Source organism: Eretmochelys imbricata, chromosome 8 (assembly GCF_965152235.1).
Source record: "Eretmochelys imbricata isolate rEreImb1 chromosome 8, rEreImb1.hap1, whole genome shotgun sequence".
NCBI lineage: Eukaryota > Metazoa > Chordata > Testudines > Cheloniidae > Eretmochelys > Eretmochelys imbricata.
Window position 1 is genome coordinate 67,038,136 of NC_135579.1, and position 21,343 is coordinate 67,059,478.

General features: G+C 40.5%; 1 protein-coding gene across 5 annotated transcripts in view; it reads left to right on the forward strand.

The window, feature by feature from the left end:
• VAV3 (vav guanine nucleotide exchange factor 3) overlaps positions 1-21,343 on the forward strand; it is a 258,623-nt gene that overhangs the window by 153,577 nt on the left and 83,703 nt on the right. For all 5 annotated transcript variants that reach the window (XM_077824181.1, XM_077824182.1, XM_077824185.1 and 2 more), the window contains one exon: positions 19,537-19,638. In XM_077824181.1, the coding sequence (XP_077680307.1) occupies positions 19,537-19,638 (102 nt within the window). The remainder of the gene's footprint in view (positions 1-19,536; positions 19,639-21,343) is intronic.

Here is a 21,343-nt window from a genome sequence, read left to right on the forward strand (position 1 = left end):
CAGGGATGTGCAATATTGATTTATATTGGCATTACATTTTCTATGCTATTCAGTGTTCCCTTCTTAATGCAAAACATATTTTCATTCTTTGCCCCCACTGTGCACTAAGCAGATGTCTTTATTGAAGTGTTCACAGTGACATCTAGATATTTTCCTTGAAAGGCTACAGCTGCATACTAGATTTACACATTGAGTTAGCAACTCAGAACCCATCAGTGTAACTACAACATGCAAAATCTTGCCTCTCGTCTGTGCTGAATTTCATCTGTCATCATGTCTAGTTTGCTAATTTCATTAGGTCTTTTTGTAGTTTCTCATTGCCTTTCTCGCTACCTAATCTACTGTAAATTTTGCCATCAGCAAACTTCAGCTTCACTATTCAAACCTTCTTTCAAGTCATTAAGAAATATGCTGTATAAAACAGTGCTGCCCAGGTTCCAAGATGTATAGAGCCAAAGAATATTGCAGTACTTCATGTAACATTGTTCTCTTTAACATTCTCCAAATCCATGGAATCCTATATGCTAAGATCATCAAATGCTCTTTGTGGTGAGGAACTTTAGGTGTTGAATTATAAGTGCTGTATTGAACATTTGTAGTGATTAGGGTATATGATGGGCCAGTCTTCCCCATGTGTAGTATTAATATGAGTCCAAAATAAATGTATGTTTATGTTTTTATTCAGGACCCACTTAGTATATTAACAGTTTCACAAGGCTATGGAATCTTGTTCCAAATAAGCCTAAAACTGGATGTTAAACTGTTTTTGTCCTAGGAAGAATCAAATATTTCATTGAGCTATCTTAAATCTCTCATTTTGGGCAGCATTCTTAAATATTTGAAAGCTCTGTCTCTCATGAAAGAGAGTTGCTGAATGTTGTGCTTTTAATTTTAACAGTGCTGTATCCAGTTTTTGGGGTTGTTAATAGGTTCTTTAGTAGTTTGTGCTGCAGTAGAGGTATGATCTAGTTTGCTGGTTTTGAAAACTCATTCTTTAATTTGGACACCAGCCGTTGTTCTCTAACACAAGAAAGCCAGAACAGTCCATCTGAATGGAAGAAAACAATCCGGAGATTCATTGACACACAAACATGATAAATACGTGCATCACATCTTGCATAAGCACACACCTACATTTTAAACTAAGAAAGCTCCATAATGCATGGATATAGTCCATTGGTTACGTAGAGTGGTTTTTTTATGGTTAGTTTTTTAAACTAGTTCTAGAGTCAGGGTAAATGAAAATGGTTCTCTTATCTATTATTATATCTCCATTTCCCAAATTTGCTTTATGCTCTGTGACTAATGACTTATTGGTCAAAGCCAACTCAGATAGATCTGCTCCCTCAGATACTGCATTAATAATGCATATGCATTAAAACTCCTTCTGAGAGACTATTTGAGCTGTGACATATTGAATACTGACATACTAAATTAAAGCTGTTGCTATCAATGTGTTTTAAAAGCTTTAAGTACACACTGCATTTTCCAAACAGTCTGGAGAAGTATTTCACTTTTAACAATCTGGATCTAAGTTCACTTAGTTTACCAAAGCAAAACACAAACATGCCTGTCTGGATTTCCTTGATATCCTGCCTGTTTCCTGAAGTGGTATGAAAAGGAAGAAGGAATTGTGTTATTTACCTCTGTAGGTAGGAATGTTATTAATCTGGATCATGCATTACAGCTAATGTACCACAAATGGTACTTTATTTGAAAAAACAGGACTCAATGGGGGTAGAGGAGGGGCCACAGAAAGACAGTCTTCCCAGTGGCAGAATAGAGGGATTAAAGTGGCCCAGGCTGCAGCTACCTGCTGTGGGAAAAGGGAGGAGCTCATGTTGGCTTCACTGCCTGCTATCCAGTCCTGAACAGTACTTCCCTCCTGTGCCCCATAGCACCATCTGCTTGCCTGGCATTTCCAGGTTTGTCAGTTTTGTGGATGCATGGCCTCCTGGAATTTTTGGGGCAAGGTAATAGGTGTTGTAAATGGACATAGTGCGCCTTCCTTCCCCACACCCTAAGTTTTCTTAAGGATGATGATTCTTGGAAGGATCTGCATCCTCTTGTCTTCAGGAAGTTCCTGGTGTACCTAGTGTTTCTGCTGGTCCCACACCAATAATGTAAAAAGGGGCAGGGTTATTTCTTCAAAACGAAAAATTCAGGAGATGGCCCTAAATTACCTGAACTCAAAGCTACATGTAAGTTTTACTAACGAAAACTGTGGGGAAGAAAGAGGTGTTTTAAGTTGTTGAGTTGCACGTAATTTTATCCCCAAAATTACTGAAAATGTAGTCTAGAGCTGTGGTTCTCAACTGGGGGTCAATGGCCTCCGGGGGACCCTGAGAAGATTTCAGGGAGTCTGCCAAAATAAACCAGACAGCATAGAAAAAATAAAAACTGTTTCACCTTGCACTATTTGGACACTTCTTTTTTTTTTTTTTAGAACCGGAGAGCATGTTAATTTTCCTGCATGATATGCTGAAACCTATTGGCTTCAGCAGGGCTGGTGTAGTTAGGGGGTAGCAAGCAGGACAATTGCCTGCTGCCCTATGCCACAGGGGGATCCGGGTGGCAGGGCTAGGGCTTTGGCTTTGGCTTCAGTCCTGGGCGGCGGGGCTCAGACATATTAATATTTGACCATAATATTTACTTCTTTTATTTTGTACCTATATTATCCTTTTCTTTTTTATATTACATAGGTGTGTGCGTTTAACTGTATAACTGTCAATTTAATACAGCTTTTAATCTACTAGATATGCAGGAAAACACTTGTGGTACAGGTGGGCCGTGGATAGCATGTGGGGGTGGGAGGTGGAGGGGGGGGGGGAGACTTAGAAGGAAAAAGGTTGAGAACCCCTGGTCTAGAAAAACAAGAAATGGGAGGCCAGATCTTAATAATTGTCTCTCTTGAAGCAGTCTGGGAATTTGACTCTCACTATTTTAGTCACATGGGGTTCTTTCCATGCCTAAGTGGACACCAGGGTTAAAGACCAGCAAATTAATCACAATTACTATTTGATTATTAAAGAAAGGGGTGTGGGAGTAAAAATAAGTACAATTGAAAACAGATACAAATAATAAACAATGGTTACTTCAATTACAGTCTATTTTGTCTGTCTGTGGAGAGCTTTCAGCAGGAATCCTACCTTTGAGAGTGTGTCTGTGCTGGTGGGGATGCTCTTCTCTAGGTAAACTAAAATGAAAGTATGTTATTCCCAGAATCCATAGTGAGTCTTGTCTCAGTGTAACATAGATAGCTAAGATAGTTTATAGATGGGCAGTGGAATTTTGTTTAAGGGTTGGTGGATCCTGTTTGGTTTAATATGGATTACTTAAACAGTTAATAAGTGGGCAGTGGTTAGTAATCTTAACTAGTCCTATGAAAGCAAATAAAGTTTTACCTCAGTTATTTAAAAGAAGCCCTTCAAGGAGAAGTCTTGAGCAAATTAATTAATATGAAGAATCTTACACTATTTCTTTATGTTTAACAAGATTAAATGTTGTCTCCTCTTCAGCAGTAATCTAAACCATCTGGAGAATCTGTAAATATCTTAAATTGCAATAGTATTTCAATATTCCAGTACAATGATAAAAAGAAAAAATTAAATCTATTCTGTTGGCAGTGTTTTTGCGAACACTGTCTAACCAGTGATGAAGTCTCAGTGATGTTATAATGTTGTAGAAACCACGCTGGGCTGTAAGGTTGCTTCTTTTAATGCTGTATTGTAGCTTCTTTTATTCTTCTGAGGTATCTTGTTGCTGATGCTGTTTGCTTGCTTGCTTGCTTGTAGAAATGTCTGCTTGAACAGGCAGAGCTGTGTTGAGTGAACTGTGTGCTGATGGCTCCATTCAGAGAGATTTATGTCCTTCTCTCTCTGTAGTCTTACTAAAGATGGAAGGTGCGCTTCTTTCAGCAGCTTGGTTAGATTCAGATATCAGCCACTGTCACCTGTGATTGCCTCAACACTTTATGGACTGGTCTTGGTAGGATCTTCAGTGAATGAATATGCAGCAGGGTTTTAATGGCTTTTGTCTTTGTGGAGGGAAATTCTCAGAACATCTTTAATGTTAGTTTTAACTTTTTCCTTTATCTAGACAATTTTCTAAGAGATCCTTTTACTTACTTAGGTGCCAAAGTATGATTGAGGTACCTAACATAAGGCAGCCATTTCTGAAAATCTTGGCTCTTGGGAAACACCTAGTGCAGATCTAGATAAATTGCCTTGTTTCTTGCAGTGATACCTAGTATTAAGATAATAAGTAAGACCAAACGGAATGGAAAGTTTTGTTGTGTTTGGATATCAGGTTGTATGATCTTTATATGCTACTAAAATGTATAGATATAATAATATCCAACTTCAAATATCAAACACATGTTTGAGCTTGAGCAGTTTATGCTCAGTGTGCCAACTCAGTATTCATCATTCACACCAATAACATTCACAGTGCTTTAAATTTTCATAAGCAAAACACTAACTGCAGAACAATAACAGAGCTCTTAATTGAGAAGGTCTGACACAAGGTTGAGGGGTAGAGCAGAGTTCAAGGCAATGAGTTCTTCTTAACTCTCTGTAGCATTTCTTCTTCAATACATGAAACAGTTTTAATTCACCACAGACTACTTGCTTGATACTTCATATAAATACTTATTTGATCTGCCACTAGGGCTCACTGATTGGCAAGTATTAAATATGATTCTCCTCAGTCAAGATTTAATCAAGTGAAGTGGCATAACAGTTTAAAACAACATGTAATATTTTTTGACAATGATTTTATTGATATGCAAATATCTATTAACTTCTTGAAATCCAATCCCTAGTTTCAGAGTATTTTCTGCTGAAACAATTAGCCTGATTTACTGGAGGAGCTGATGTGGAATATGTGTTTTTCAAAACAAAAACAAACAAACAGAGCTAAATCATACTCTCCTTTGTAAATCTGACTAGGAAAAAAAGTCGACACAACCTCAGAAAATCCCACCACACCATCTCCTTCTAGGAGAGAGCTTTGCAGGCAAGTATGGGGGGGCAGGAGCCTAGCCCTCCAATTACACAGATGCCACCAAAGATCTATTGGGAACCCAATCCCCAGCTGTAGGTCATCCATATTTGAGGGCATGCTGCAGCTTCTGTGGTCTTTCTATCCATATAGTAGCATGGTTTCCTGAGTCTCCCATGAGTGCAGGCTACCCATTGAGGTAGACAACTTTGAGTGGTCCCAACTTCATGTTATCCATATAGAAAGGAGGGGGCTTGGATGATGTCTCTGAGGTTCATCTTCTTTCTCCCATGTGGGTAGTGGCTAGATTAGGCCAGTGTTTACACTGCTTTCATTCTCTCGGTACCACTTAGCAGAAGGGATGACTTGCTCCACAATTTTTAGGTCAGTGGCTGTTTTTGTTGGTATCCTATTTCCATTTGTGGCTACTTAGAATGCATGCTGGGTCATTCTGGGTTGCTTCTGCATTTATTTAATTTTAATTGTGAAGTATTTGTGTTTAGTTTTGTCACCTAGATTTATTGTGATCTCTGCAGTACGACGTGATTGCTCCCTTCATGGGAATCTGATACACAGAAATGTCCAAAGGACATACCCTCTTTCTCCATTTTGTTCTGCAATAAATTTTTCCTTGTGTTATGAAGAAAATAAATTAGATTGAAGTTATTTGGAATCTTGGAGGGAAAAGTTGAGTTGTTAATTAAGTGCCCCAGAAAAGCAATTTTTCAAGATTAATTGAAATGTTTGTGTTGGTTTTAAGCAAAACCTCCACAGTGGCCTTGACTGAGAGAGGTGAGAATCTGTACAGGTTTTAATTGCCAAAACCTAGCTAATATTGAAAAACTGCCAGAGAAGCAATTAAAAGAAATGGCCCTTAAATATGTGTGAGAGGTAGAGAACCAGTCAGTGAGTAGCAGTTCTTTGAACTAAAATATTAACTGGTACCATTAATGGTAATGGTAAATAAGTTTTGAAACCCCAAGTAAAATAAGAGATAATACTTTCTTCATGCCCATTCAGTACCTGGTCTTGCTCCTTTGCCCTCCTGCAGAGGTATGAATTGTGATGTGGACATTTATCCACCACAGACTGGACTGAGGACCACAATTAATTTCTCATAAACTGTGAGAATTGTTGGATGAGAGTAACTTTTGGTCGTTAATAACCTGTCAAACCTATAACAAGAGTTCAAAGGCTTCTTTCTTCCAGTGCTTTCTATTCTAAGACATTCACTTCTTTCTTTCACTATTATATCATGTTATTGTCACTTCTGTCATTCCCTTTTTGAAATTTTGTTTCATACATCTGTAAGAATTTAACAAGATTAATTAGGGACAGATCACGTTGCTTTACATACTTCTTACCATATTTCTTTTTATGGCAGATATGTAGGCAGCTCATATTCTTTGTTTGTAATGAGGGCTTTAGTGTCTAGTCCTTAAAGAAGCAAGTTTTCTTTATAACTTTGTATTATTTTTTGTAAATACTTATTTTAATAGCCTCATCCAGAAAAATCTCAAACATGTAGCAAACAAAATATCTTTAAGTCTGTAATGCTAATATTGAAATCTGTAGACTGAAATTCCTTCTCAGCAGTCTCTACTAGAAATATAACATGATCGGAGACATTTTCAGTATTTCAGAACTTTTGCAACAGGGATATGAGCATTTATATTTTTAGATACATGACCTTTTGAAGCAATGAAGACAGAGATTTTGATGCCCTTATTCTCACATTGTGGGGGAAGCCAGAATACTATATGCTTCAGACTTTTCCTTATCTAGCGTGTTGGGTCATGCTATCAATAAGAATTACATATTTAGGGTAGTGCATCCTGGAGATATATAAGATGGAGTGTTAAGGCTGCAAGTTTAGTAGTATTCTTGGTGCAATTTATTTATAAGATTTAGTGCAGAGGCAGTTTAAATTGATGGTAAGGAAAAGCATGTTTGTGCCTAACATACTAGAGAAATTATTCAATAACAATTCATCTGTTTAGTCTGACCTCCCATTGTGAAAGATACTTGATATTTTTTTCTTGTTGAAAATAAACATAAACCTAAAATTGACAATAAAAACTTAAATTGCCACTACGGAAGCCAAATGCTACTGTACTCCATCACTATTAGAACACTGTTCTCATCTTATGTTCATAGTATCTCAGATTATGGCTTTATTTAAGCCATGAAATGTCATAACATGGCTGATATGTTATAGCTCTTGCACCACCTTCATTGTGGCATACATTTTGGAAAAGTTGTTGGACCTGAAATTTTCAAACTTGGGTTCCTAAAGCTAGGTACCTAAATATGTGGCTGGATTTTTCTGGGCTCCTGAACATCAACAGCTCATATTGACTTGAGTATCAATGTTTTCATTTAGGCATGCATTTTTAAAGAAATTGCTTAGAGTGTCAGAGTACATACTCCCAGGTTATTAGAATATTCTCAGTATTTGACCCACTCTCCCACTTTGCCATGCCATTGGGAAAAGAATACATCATACTCACATTTGCATTTCTATTTCAAGCAGCTATATTTTATATATACATACATATCTATAATTCTGAGATCTTTGTTGCATGAAAAACTGAAACAAAGGATTATGAACTGGAATAGCTGAAAAGAACAAACACATTATATTAGGCATTGAATGTTAAGTGTTAGCATGTTTTCCGGTCTCACGCAGTTTTCTTTCATAACCATGTTTAGACTACTGTATTTTTAGACATGTTTATCAATCAATTTGGTGTAATTTCTCTTTCAGCGATGGCTGGATATTTTGAAGTGGGTATTGATGATGATAATTTATTCCATACTGTGTAGGCATGTGAAAAATTAGAGTGTGTCCCTCTGACAGAGTAGTGCTGAGCTGCTTAAATAACCTATGGCATTACCTCCAGTCTCTCTCACCCTTAATCTAGGGCAAAGTGATGGCTGGGAGAAACTCAGGTTGCAGAAGCTTGAGGGGGCTGATGCTATGTAACACTTTCTAACATGGTTTGGAAAGTGACTGAGTTTTATGTGGGTGGTTAAGGACAGTATGGGCTATTCATTTGATTTCTCTCCTGACAGGTAAGGCTCAAGGAGCACAGGTAGTACTCACTATCTGGAATTACAATTATTCTAGAGTGGCAGTATTTCACAATATGATGTTGGCAAAAAGACTTAACACATGAAGCTCTGGTGGTATGAGGGTTTTGTCATGTGCGATATCTGAGAAGCTGATAGTACAGAACTCTGAGAAATGGATTTGTTCAGAGACTAAGGCTTTGGAGAAGATAATGGAGATTCTGATCCTGGAATAGTTATTTGTATGGTTGATGGAGAGGAGATTATCTGAATGACAAGGGAGGATAACAAGACAAGTATGTGACGGTCCCCTGGGTTGATCAGGTAGCAGTGAATTAGTCCCAGTGAGGCTAATGTTCAGTAAGTCACTAGGAAAGAAAAGGCTTTACCAAGAAGGCTGAGAGGCAGCCCAAGGCCATTAAAGCAAAGACTGGTGGAAGAGTAAAGTTGGGAAGTAGAATGCAGCGATGTGCTGAAGAGAGCTCTCGGGCGCTCATAGTTGTCCTTTGGAAGGTTTCTGCTGCTGATTGAAATGAGAATTGGGATGATTTCTCTGTTTATGGTTTCATCCCCTTTCTGTATGTTGCTAATTCATCCCAGCAGGAGAAGGCATCCCTGGGACTCTTAGAAGACTAAAAACGAGTAATATTTTTCCTTTAGAGTGCACCAAATTGCCAGTTACATTTTTAAATGTATTCTGAAGGTGGATTATCTTCACACCAATCTACAAGGGTGTGTGTGTGAGAGAGAGAGAGAGAGAGGGAGAGAGAGTATCACTCTGTTGTATACTATATACTCGGTACATTCTTCAGGAACAAAATATTCCGAGAGGCTGCAGTTTAATATGTTTATCAATTGATATTACTTCTTTCTTTTGTTGTGGCTATTAGAGGGCATGCTTGTCTAAATGAGTACATTAGAAACATGGCTCATTACTTCTCTTTGTCAGAACATGCACTATTACTACATAGAGCTCACAGAGTAAGGGAGAAATGTGAGAGCCCCTTTTAAAAACACTGACCTCATGTCACTGGTAAAATGTTCTGTAATCATATGACATACTATATAGGACGTAGAGCAGGGGGACTTACTGTTGGACACCTCACAGTGGAGATGCTCTAACACCCTATTAAACAGTTTCATACTAAGTCTTCCTGAAGTCAAGGGAGATGGCCTACCTTAGCATAACATTGAGGTTATCCTGGAGGAACTTTCCACCTGTGTTAGTCTGGACTCTTCCCTAATAGAGGGAATTGTAAAGGAATTGACTAGTTACTTTGCTGTTGGTGGAGGGGGCATATGTAATAAATCCCAGATTCTATCTCCCACTCCCCCTCATAGAGCAATGCATACAAATAATTGTTTTCACCATTAGTCTGAATTTTTGAGGGGTATTCTTTCATGTGCTATGATTCTTGCTCTTCTGTTTGTATCAATACATCATCCTTCTAAGAAACTGAGTATGACATTCACACTTGCCCATGTTCTGGGATATCATTGTTACTGCCACAGACCATAGCCATCAGCTTATTCTAGACTGGGAAGTAGAAGGGAAAAAGAAAAATCCTTTCAAGCACCAAAAAGCTACAGCATCAACACTGATGTCTGTTCTCAAACCATTAAAATAGTTCCTGAGCGCTGCCCGTTGATAGAGATTTTTACTTGGTGAAAAATACTTGTAAAGCATACATGATGTTATGACCACTGCTTCTCTGTATAATAAGTAAAAAAATAAGAATTTCCCAATCTATGTCACTGAAATTCCAAATCCACTACACTCAACACTTGGTGTTTTTATCAACCATTTTATTGAAGATGTATCAGAAGAATTAGAGATGGTTCTACTCTTTCCTAGAGCATTGGGGTATTTGGGCCAATCTCAGCTAAAAATATACTCCATAACAAATACAACTCAAACTAAGGTTCTCAACCTTGGCACATTCATTTGTACTCTGAGCAGAATTTGTGCTTACTGCTCACGTCTCAAGCCGCAGAGAAGATCTGTTTAGAAAGAAGGATATCTGGGCTGAAGAAAGGGCTCAAATCCTGAGCTAAAAAGGATACCTGAGGTAAAATAGGCTCAATCCTAGAAACACAACGATGAACAACTTTACTTATGTGAGTAGTCCCATTATATAAGTACATGTTTGCAGGCTTGGGCCAAAGTGTGTGGTAGGCGTATAGCCTCGACAGTTCCACAGCACCAGAATGCAAAATACTAATTATTTGCTTTAAAGGTGAAAGCTCCTCTAAGGGTTTTGCCCCCCTTCCTGCTGCTTAGGGTTGATGGAGACGCCTTGGAAATGGAAGGATGTGGAAATTTGGATTTATGATGCTAGAAAGTTAAGATCTTTACATAGGCGATGAGTTATATGGGCCCATGGTGCCCATGCTCCATCAATATTTAGGAAAGTGGCCCCAGCTCCACCAATGTTTGGGCTTTCCGTGCTTTGGGGGGCCCCCACACTTCAGGGGGAACGTGGGGTCCATGGCAGCCTGAGTGGATAGCAGGGGGCCTGGCAGCAGTGAGCAACCTGGCCCAGCCTGCCCCGCTCTGCCCTGCTGGCTCCCAGCATCGCTCGGGGGAGGGGGCAGAAGCCAGAAAGAGGTGGGGCGGGGGCTTGGGGGAAGGGGTGAAATGCGGGCGGAGAAGGGGCGGGCTGGGGCTGGATCGCTTGCTGCTGCCAGTGCCAGGCCCCCTGCTAATCCCCCAGGCTGCCCTGGACCATGCGTCCCCTGAAGTGCGGGGCCCCCCAAAGTGCAGGGCCCGGGGCGGTTGACCCAGTCTGTCCTATGGATGGGACGGCTCTGCTTGGACCGTTCTGGGCACCACCAATAATTATACAAAGCTGGCACCCATGGGTCCTTATTGTTATAGCAGGGAATAGAAAGAAGTACAGTTTTAAGAATAGTCGGCAAAAATGAAAGAGAGAAAAAAAATGTTCCAGAATTAGAATACTTAGGGTGTTTACTATGTATCATGATCACTAGCTAACCTCTAAACTAGTGGTGGGCCACCTGCGGCCCAGGGGCCGCATGCAGCCCGTCAGGGTAATCCACTGGCAGGCCACTCGACAGTTTGTTTACATTTGCATGGCCACCCACACCTCCCAGTGGCAGCGAACAGTGAACTGTGGCCACTGGGAGCTGTGGGCGGCTGTGCAAATGTAAACAAATTGTCTGGTGGCCCGCCAGCGGATTACCTCCATGGGCTGCCTGTGGCCTGCAGGTTGCCCACAGCTGCTCTAAGCTATTATAGTACGTGTCAAATGCCAAATGTCTGAAAAACTACACAATACATATTTTGAAAATCATTAGCAAAGAACTACATTGAAGTCAAGAAACAGAATTCAACAAATTTCAGTTTAGAAAAGGAGACTTTTGGAAATTTGTGACTTGACATATGCTGTTGTAGTACCTCATATCACATTATCTCAGTCTCATCTGATGTGACATGTGACTACATAATTCACTGTAATATAATATGTTATGACTGGGCAGAATATTGATATGTGGAAAAGAGTTTTCAAACCCACAGCTAGTGATGAACTGTATTTTGTTTAGATAAGGATGTTTTGGGGTTTTTTCCTTGTTAAATCAGAAAACACAATGGATAATATATATATCAGGTTTTTGTAACTTTTATTTAGCCACAGTTTTTGCCTGATTTGTTACTGTATCTTTAGTTAGCTTTTCATACTGTGATCACTTTACCTCCTTAAGTCATCAGGGTATGAACGACGTTATTTTTACCATTACATTGTTAATTGTCTTATATTGCATCTGATAAAGCATCAGTAACTAAACTAGAAATTTTGTTACATGATGATTTCCTGTCTGGAAATGACCTCTTGTCCAATCTGAGACTGTTGGGCTGTGTCTTTCTTCCTACAAATATTGGAGGCAGTATTTGACCATGACACTTCAGGGCATGGCCATACCCCTTCTGCCATCACACTAGATAAGTCCTTCCAATGCTGTATGGAAATACTAAATTTTTGTAGTGGATAATTTAACTGTATATAAATCTTGAAGAGACTATCAATCATGTAGCTGCTTGGGATGACATCCTGGCCCCTTTGAAACTTAAATGGGGTCATGATTTCACCATTTGAGAACTTATTTCAGGTGGGTAAACTGGAGGAAATGTCAGTCACAGGAAGGAAATTACCAAATAACAAATTCCAGCTCTAGAACCTGTCCCATTTCCATTGAGAGACAAATAGGGTGCCGTGAACAGTAAGGAAAAATTAGTAGTGAGGGAGAGATAAAACGGAAGAAAAATTATCCCGCTTTTCAAAAATATATTGGTATTCATCTATTTTGGAACTACTGCTTGGAAGTATCTTCCTTCATGGGATGTTTCTGCAGAGGAGTGAAGGTCAAGCCTGGAGAAAGTATTAACGAATGACCAGGTTCCAGCTTTACAGTATTCCTCTCTTTTCATTTATGCCTTTTTCCTCACAGGAGGCCTCTGTGCAATGTGCTGAGTGGCCTATGATCCCTTCTAGAATCACTTAATCTGTGGCTGGATATACTTCAGTGACATGTGATACATCATGGCCAGAGGGCAGCAGGCGGGTGATAGAGGGGAGATATGTAAGCCCCAGGATGATGAGAGCCTTCTTCCCTGTAGAGGGAAGAGAGGTTGCTATGGATTAATTAGAGCACCTGAAGCCAGTGAACTGATAAAAACCTCCCTGCTTCAATCAGACAGTTGGAGGAGTTGAAGCAGAGTGGTTTGGTTTTGGAGCAGAGAGCAGTTTGAAGGAGTACAGTTTGGAGGGAAGCAGAGGAGAGTTTGGAGAAGTGCTGTGGTGGACCAGAAGACCAGGACCCTAGGTAAAGGGAAACCTGGCTTGTGCAGAGCAGAGAGACTCCACAGACACAAGGTTTTGGGAGAAACCTGGCCCAAGCAGAGAGAGGGCAGGAAGCCCCACAAGCTGAAGGGACGGAGAGGGAAGTAGCCCAGGGGAAGGAATTGCTAGTTCAGGTGGTTTGCTGCTATCCCTAGGACCCCTGGGCTGGGACCCAAAGTAGAGGGCGGGCCTGGGTCCCTCCATCTCCACTATCCTTCTCTGGGATACTAGTGGGACAGTTAATACCCCAGATCAGGGGCAAGAAACGGCACCCTGAACCCCCCCACAAGAAGAGAAAGTGTGGGACCCATCATAGTGCTGGCAATTTGCCGCATACAGCATTTTGTCTTTCAAGAACCAAGATTTCAGAGACTCCTCTTGCCAAAGTTGTTGCAACCCAGAGGTATATTTTTATGTAAAGGAAATACTGTGAGAGCTTGTATTGCTGTGGGCAGATCTGATGTAGAGAAGATAGGCCTAATTCTTGATTTAGACAGAAGTGTTGATCTAAAGAACCTCTAATCTAGACCATTATGTGAGTTAAAAACAAACCTTGAAGAACTCACTTTCATGAAGTTGATTAAAGCTGAGACGTGATATGCAATGGAAGGAGCATCTTCGCAAGCAGGCTGGCTAACCTAGTGAGGAGGGCTTTAAACTAGGTTCACTGGGGGAAGGAGACCAAAGCCCTGAGGTAAGTGGGGACGTGGGATACCAGGAGGAAGCACGAGCAGGAGAGCTCGAGAGGGGAGGGCTCCTGCCTCATACTGAGAAAGAGGGACGATCAGTGAGTTATCTCAAGTGCCTATACACAAATGCAAGAAGCCTGGGAAACAAGCAGGGAGAACTGGAAGTCCTGACACAGTCAAGGAATTATGTTGTGATTGGAATAACAGAGACGTGGTGGGATAACTCACATGACTGGAGTACTGTCATGGATGGATATAAACTGTTCAGGAAGGACAGAAAAGGTGGGGGAGTTGCATAGTATGTAAGGGAGGAATATGACTGCTCAGAGCTCAGGTATGAAACTGTAGAAAAACCCGAGAGTCTCTGGATTAAGTTTAGAAGTGTGAGCAACAAGGGTGATGTCGTGGTGGGAGTCTGCTATAGACCACTGGACCAGGGGGATGAGGTGGACGAGGCTTTCTTCCGGCAACTCACGGAAGTTACTAGTTCGCAGGCCCCGGTTCTCATGGGAGACTTCAATCACCCTGATATCTGCTGGGAGAGCAATACAGCAGTGCACAGACAATCCAGGAAGTTTTTGGAAAGTGTAGGGGACAATTTCCTGGTGCAAATGCTGGAGGAACCAAGTAGGGGCAGAGCTCTTCTTGACCTGCTGCTCACAAACCAGGAAGAATTAGTAGGGGAAGCAAAAGTGGATGGGAACCTGGGAGGCAGTGACCATGAGATGGTTGAGTTCAGGATCCTGACACAAAGAAGAAAGGAGAGCAGCAGAATACGGACCCTGGACTTCAGAAAAGCAGACTTTGACTCCCTCAGGGAGTTGATGGGTAGGATCCCCTGGGAGAATAACATGAAGGGGAGAGGAGTCCAGGAGAGCTGGCTGTATTTTAAAGAATCCTTATTGAGGTTACAGGGACAAACCATCCCAGTGTGTAGAAAGAATAGTAAATATGGCAGGCGACCAGCTTGGCTTAACAGTGAAATCCTTGCTGATCTTAAACACAAAAAAGAAGCTTACAAGAAGTGGAAGGCTGGACAAATGACCAGGGAAGAGTATAAAAATATTACTCGGGCTTGCAGGAGTGAAATCAGGAAGGCCAAATCACACTTGGAATTGCAGCTAGCAAGAGATGTTAAGAGTAACAAGAAAGATTTCTTCAGGTATGTTAGCAACAAGAAGAAAGTCAAGGAAAGTGTGGGCCCCTTACTGAATGAGGGAGGCAACGTAGTGACAGAGGATGTGGAAAAAGCTAATGTACTCAATGCTTTTTTTGCTTCTGTCTTCACAAGCAAGATAAGCTCCCAGACTACTACACTGGGCAGCACAGCATGGAGAGGAGGTGACCAGCCCTCTGTGGAGAAAGAAGTGGTTTGGGACTATTTAGAAAAGCTGGATGAGCACAAGTCCATGGGGCCGGATGCGCTGCATCCAAGAGTGCTAAAGGAGCTGGCGGATGTGATTGCAGAGCCATTGGCTATTGCAGAGCCATTGGCCATTATCTTTGAAAACTCATGGCGATCGGGGGAGGTCCTGGACAATTGGAAAAAGGCTAATGTAGTGCCGATCTTTAAAAAAGGGAAGAAGGAGGATCTGGGGAACTACAGGCCAGTCAGCCTCACCTCAGTCACCTCACCCTGGAAAAATCATGGAGCAGGTCCTCAAGGAATCAATTCTGAAGCACTTAGAGGAAAGTGATCAGGAACAGTCAGCATGGATTCGCCAAGGGCAAGTCATGCCTGACTAATGTAGTTGCCTTCTATGATGAGATAACTGGCTCTGTAGATGAGGGGAAAGCAGTGGACGTGTTATTCCTTGACTTTAACTTGCTGGCAACTATACTGTGGGACACTGTGTCAAAAGCTTTGCTAAAGTAATATGGGCTGGATGAATGGAGTATAAGGTGGATAGAAAGCTGGCTAGATCATCAGGCTCAACGGGTAGTGATCAATGGCTCCATGTCTCGTTGGCAGCCAGTATCAAGTGGAGTGCCCCAAGGGTTGGTCCTGGGGCCCGATTTGTTCAATACCTTCATTAATGACCTGGAGGATGGCATGGACTGCACCCTCAGCAAGTTTGTAGTTGACACTAAACTGGGAGGAGCGGTAGATATGCTGGAGGATAGGGATAGGGTACAGAGGGCCTTAGACAAATTAGAGGATTGTGCCAAAAGAAATCTGATGAGGCTCAACAAGGAGAAGTGCAGAGTCCTGCATTTAGGACAGAAGAATCCCATGCACCGCTACAGACTAGGGACCGAATGGCTAGGCAACAGTTCTGCAGAAAAGGACCTAGGGGTTACAGTGGACGAGAAGCTGGATATGAGTCAACAGTGTGCCCTTGTTGCCAAGAAGGCCAATGGCATCTTGAGCTGTATAAGTAGGGGCATTGCCAGCAGATCGAGGGACATGATCGTTCCCCTCTATTCGACATTGGTGAGGCCTCGTCTGGAGTACTGTGTCCAGTTTTGGGCCCCACACTACAAGAAGGATGTGGAAAAATTGGAAAAGGTCCAGCGGAGGGCAACAAAAATGATTAAGGGGTTGGAGCACATGACTTATGAGGAGAGGCTGAGGGAACTGGGAACTGCTTAGTCTGCGGAAAAGAAGAATGAGGGGGGATTAGATAGCTGCTGTCAACTACCTGAAAGAGGGTTCCAAAGAGGTTGGATCTAGACTGTTCTCAGTGGTAGCAGATGACAGAACGAGGAGTAATGGTTTCAAGTTGTGGTAGGGGAGGTTTAGGTTGGATATTAGGAAAAACTTTTTTACTTTTTTACTAGGAGGATGAAGTACTGGAATGCGTTACCTAGGGAGGTGGTGGAATCTCCTTCCTTTGAAGTTTTTAAGGTCAGGCTTGACAAAGCCCTGGCTGGGATGATTTAGTTGAGGATTGGTCCTGCTTTGAGCCGGGGGTTGGATTAGATGACCTCCTGAGGTCCCTTCCAACCCTGATATTCTGTGATTCTATGATTTCTATGGCCCAAGTCTAGTCCATCCTGTAAGAAATTCAAAAAAAATACTTGGTTTTCTGGGGCTGATCTTTCTTCCTTGATACAAGTATTTGGGTTTTAAGCTTGAGCTTCTGGTGTATGAAGTTAAAAAAAAAAAAAAGAGAGATAATATTTGCCAATATGCTAATAATATGTTTAATTTGTAAAATTCTTGACTTTTACACATTAGATTTTTGCATTCTCTACTAACATGATAGTAGAGGAAACATTTTTTGTCTTACTGAGGACTGTAAAATAGGTAAAAAGAACGAGGAGTACGTGTGGCACCTTAGAAACTAACAAATTTACTTGAGCATAAGCTTTCATGGGCTATAGCCCACTTCATCAAATGCGTGAGTGGAAAATACAGTAGGAAGAGATATATATATATATATATATACAGAGAATATGAAAAAATGGGGGTTGCCATACCGACTCTAAAGAGACTAATCGATTAAGGTGGGCTATTATCAGCAGTAGAAAAAAAACTTTTGTAGTGATAATCAGGATGGCCCATTTCAAACAGTTGACAAGAAGGTGTGAGGAACAGTAGGGGAAAAATTAGCATGGGGAAATAGTTTTTAGTTTGTGTAATGACGCATCCACTCCCAGTCTTTATTCAAGCCTAATTTAATGGTGTCCAGTTTGCAAATTAATTCCAATTCTGCAGTTTCTCGTACGTCAAGAATTATAACATTCAAAAACCAGTCGGAGAACACTTCAACCTCTCTGGACACTCAGTTACAGACCTAAAAGTTGCAATTATTCAACAAAAAAACTTCAAAAACAGACTCCAAAGAGAAACTGCAGAACTGGAGTAGCGTAACTTAGGTTGACTTACCCCGATAGTGTAGACAAGGCCTGAGTGTGTGAGGCTGATTCTCTTGAAATACCTTCGCAAACTGTATCCTTCTCTGAATCGAAATGTTGAAGAAAGAAGTAGCTTTTGTTAGGCGCTTAGTGTGTACTGTAAGTTATTCTTGAGAGTTTTTAATTCTTACATTATTATTTGCATGGCCTAAAAGACTCCTGTCAGAACTGTGCCTCATTGTGTTAGACTTTATACAATACACGTTAAGACACAGTCCTTTCCATGAAGAGTTTACAATCTAAAAACACATTGCTCCACGGTGATTTTGATAGGATAATGATAATCTCCAAAATGAAATAATATAATATCTATATCTTCCTCCTCTAGGAGGTTAGTATACAGGACAATTGCATCACTGTATCTTGTACACATAGACAACAAGAGATATTAGTCAGATGGTGGAAAACAATGCTAAAAGTAAGGTCATTAACAAGCACAAAAACAGAGAAGTCTCATTTGCCTTTAAAATTCAGTGTCATTTTCAGCACACTCATATTCAGGAGATGCATTAAAAGACTGACCTTTCTGACACCACTGTATCAATACTAACTAGTCAAGAGCTGCTTTGAATATTTTTCATAGGTGTTCACTCAGTAGTAAAGATACTGATGTTTTGATCTTTGCCTGTGTTACACATCACTGCAGTTCATCGCTATCAAATATCTTATTCTGGGAATTGCTTATAATATAGAAAAAGTGAAATTTCATCTTATCAGTATCTCCAGCTTTACCAGCCAGTTGTATGTCTCTGATAACACCTTGGGTACTACTTCCTTAGGTGTCTCAAATTCTTAAATTTTCTCCCCTTCCTTTACTCGATTTCCCCCCCCCCCCATTCTAATTCTTGTGTTAGTTTAGCAAACAAAGCACCAGAAGTATACATAATCCTAAAGACCTCAGTGTGATAAGTAATTTGTTTTGTTAATAAAACATTTTATTAAGGGTTAATTTTATTTTCCCTTATCCACTGGTACAGATTTACACAAAGTTATCTAGAAACAAAGTATGTTCTTAGCATATCAATGATCTTGTTCTTTTAGCATTGTAGTAATCTAAATGTAATTTTTTTAAACGCTTGTGAGCTTTATATAGAACATAAAAATGAACAAGAATACTAATGCGCAGCAACAAAAACAAAACAAAAACTACAAAAACCTGTAATGGAGAACAATACACAGTCCAAACAAACTCCTTGAAATGGAAAGAGTTACAGAAGAAAAACTGAATGAAATGCTAAATAGTGTTTTTAAAAACCCTCAACAAGGTAACAATGCAACAAAATGATTAATGGAGTTTTTCTCAGCTAGTACTGCTTAAAGAGAAACAATGGGGAAGATAAACTAGTATATGATCATAACAAATAGTCCACATGTGTTATAGATGTATTAGTTCTGTAGGTACATGTTTTCCACAAGCAAGCTGATATTTTAGTAGCAAAACTAGAGGCCTGCCATTTTATTGGCTAAATTAATGTACAGAGACATCTGTAGGCATTAGGAAACTCATTCAAGGAACACTAGCTAAAAGAAGAGTAAATATTCTATAATTACTTTTGAAATGGCTTTAGTTACCTAATTTGTTGCTGGATAACTGTGACTCAACTCTGTCCAGCATACGCTGCTCGCATTTTCAAATGCGATGGTTCTCAGTCTGTGCTATATGGTCTTTGCTGATGATCCACAGAACGAAACATTTTGAGACTCAAGCAGTGAAGAATTGGAAGGAGAGGCAGATCCATGAGATGATTCTTGTCATATGAAGTGGTCCTCAGAATAGAAAGGAATAACTTCCCTGATGTGTGCAGCTATTTTCCCAGTTACTGTGGTCTCTAAGAAATGGCTTATATTATACATCTTTTGGGAACAGGCGTGGATAATAAAATGTTTTGTTTCATGGTGTGTGGCACAGACTGTGTCTCTTAGAGAAATATCAATGCAAAAATAAGGCTCACAGTTTGTGGATTCAGATTCCCTGTTTAGATTTGGTGCACCGTATTCCCAAATTTCTTTAATTAAAAGCGTATTATCAAATAATGTAATTTACTTTTCTCTAGATCCAACATAAGACCGGACAATGCAAATACAAATTTTCATGAGTTCAAAATGCACACCTTCACTCGTGTCACATCCTGCAAAGTCTGTCAAATGCTTCTGAGGTAAGTCTTATAGTGTAAAGTATTGACTTTAATTTAATTCAAGTACCTTGCTGGAAAAAAGAGTATGGAAATGACATGCAGGGTGAGAGAACTGTTCAAGACAGACTATCTGTAAAACAAACCTAACCTATGTGTTTTTGTTTTGGTGCTGAACATTTTTACCAGACCTCAAAATGAGAGCAGAAAGCCCATTTAAAATCTCATGCCCGCAATGTTGTGACTCATCACTACCAAGCGTCCTAGCACCACTCTCTCCCCTTCTATTTCCTGCTTCCAGCTCTTCAATTTTATATAGGTTGTAAATAGGGCTGTCAAATGATTAAAAAATTAATCACGATATATTGCAAGATTAAAAAAATAGTCACGATTAATCACAGCTTTAATCGCACTGTTCAACAATAATAGAATGCCATGTCTTTCAATATTTTTTGGATGTTTTCTACACTTTCAAATATATTTTAATTACAACACAGAATACAAAGTTTACAGTGCTCACTTTATATTATTTTTTATTACAAATATAGACACTGTAAAAAGATAATAGAAATAAAACAATATAAAATGAGATTTTACATGCTGATGACTGGTTCTGCTCGATAATGATCCAAAGCAGTGGGACGGACAAACACTCATTTTCATCAACTGAGTTAGATGCCACCAACAGAAGGTTGATTTTCTCTTTTGGTGGTTTGGGTTCTGTAGTTTATGCATCAGAGTGTTGCTCTTTTACGACTTGTGACAGCATGTTCCACACCTCGTCCATCTCAGATTTTGGAAGGCACTTCAGATTCTTAAACCTTAGGTTGAGTGCTTTAGCTGTTAGCTATCTTTAGAAATTTCATATTGGTACCTTCTTTCTGTTTTGTCAAATCTGCAGTGAAAGTGTTCTTAAATTGAACAACATATCGTGGGTCATCATCCAAGACTGCTATAACACAAAATATATGGCAGAATGCAGGTAAAACGCAGAGCAGGAGACAAACAATTCTCTCCCCAAGGACTTCAGTCACAAATTGATTTAATACATTTTTTTTTAATGAGCATCATCAGCATGGAAGTATGTCCTCCTGGAATGATGGTCGAAGCATGTACCAATGAACTCCTTACTTCCCTAGTGGGTCAGACTTGGAATAAAAGCCATGGGTAGGCTTGAGTCTAAACCCCCACTTGAAATTCAAAGGGGTTCAAAGTTGAGCTTATAATTTATGAGAGTTAGGGTATGTGAAAGTCTGGTCGAAAAGGGGACCTGGCCGTGTCCGTCAAGTGTACTGATTGGACACCAAAAGTCCACTTACTGTGGGGTGGGGGGAAGCACCAGGTTTTTCCTCCTACCTGCATACAACCTCCTTGTCAGGTTGCAGCAGCTCCCATCCCAGCCCTGGAGCAGAGTGAGCCCGGGGTGGGGGATGGGGTGGGGTGGAGAAGGAATTAACGATGGGGGCAGGGCCTTGGGGAAAGAGGTTACCAGCAATTAGAAAGGTGGCAACTCTATCTATACTGCAGTTAAAAACCCATGGTTGGCCCTGTGCCAGGTGACATGGGCTTGTGGGGCTTGGGCTAAGAGACTGTTTAATTGTGGTGTAAATGTTCAGGCTCGGGCTGGAGCCTAGGCTCTATGACCCTGCAAGGTGGGAGGCTTCCAGAGCAATTAAACACCCTCTTTGCCCAATCCCTCTGAGCCCAAGTCAGCTGGCACAGGCAAGCT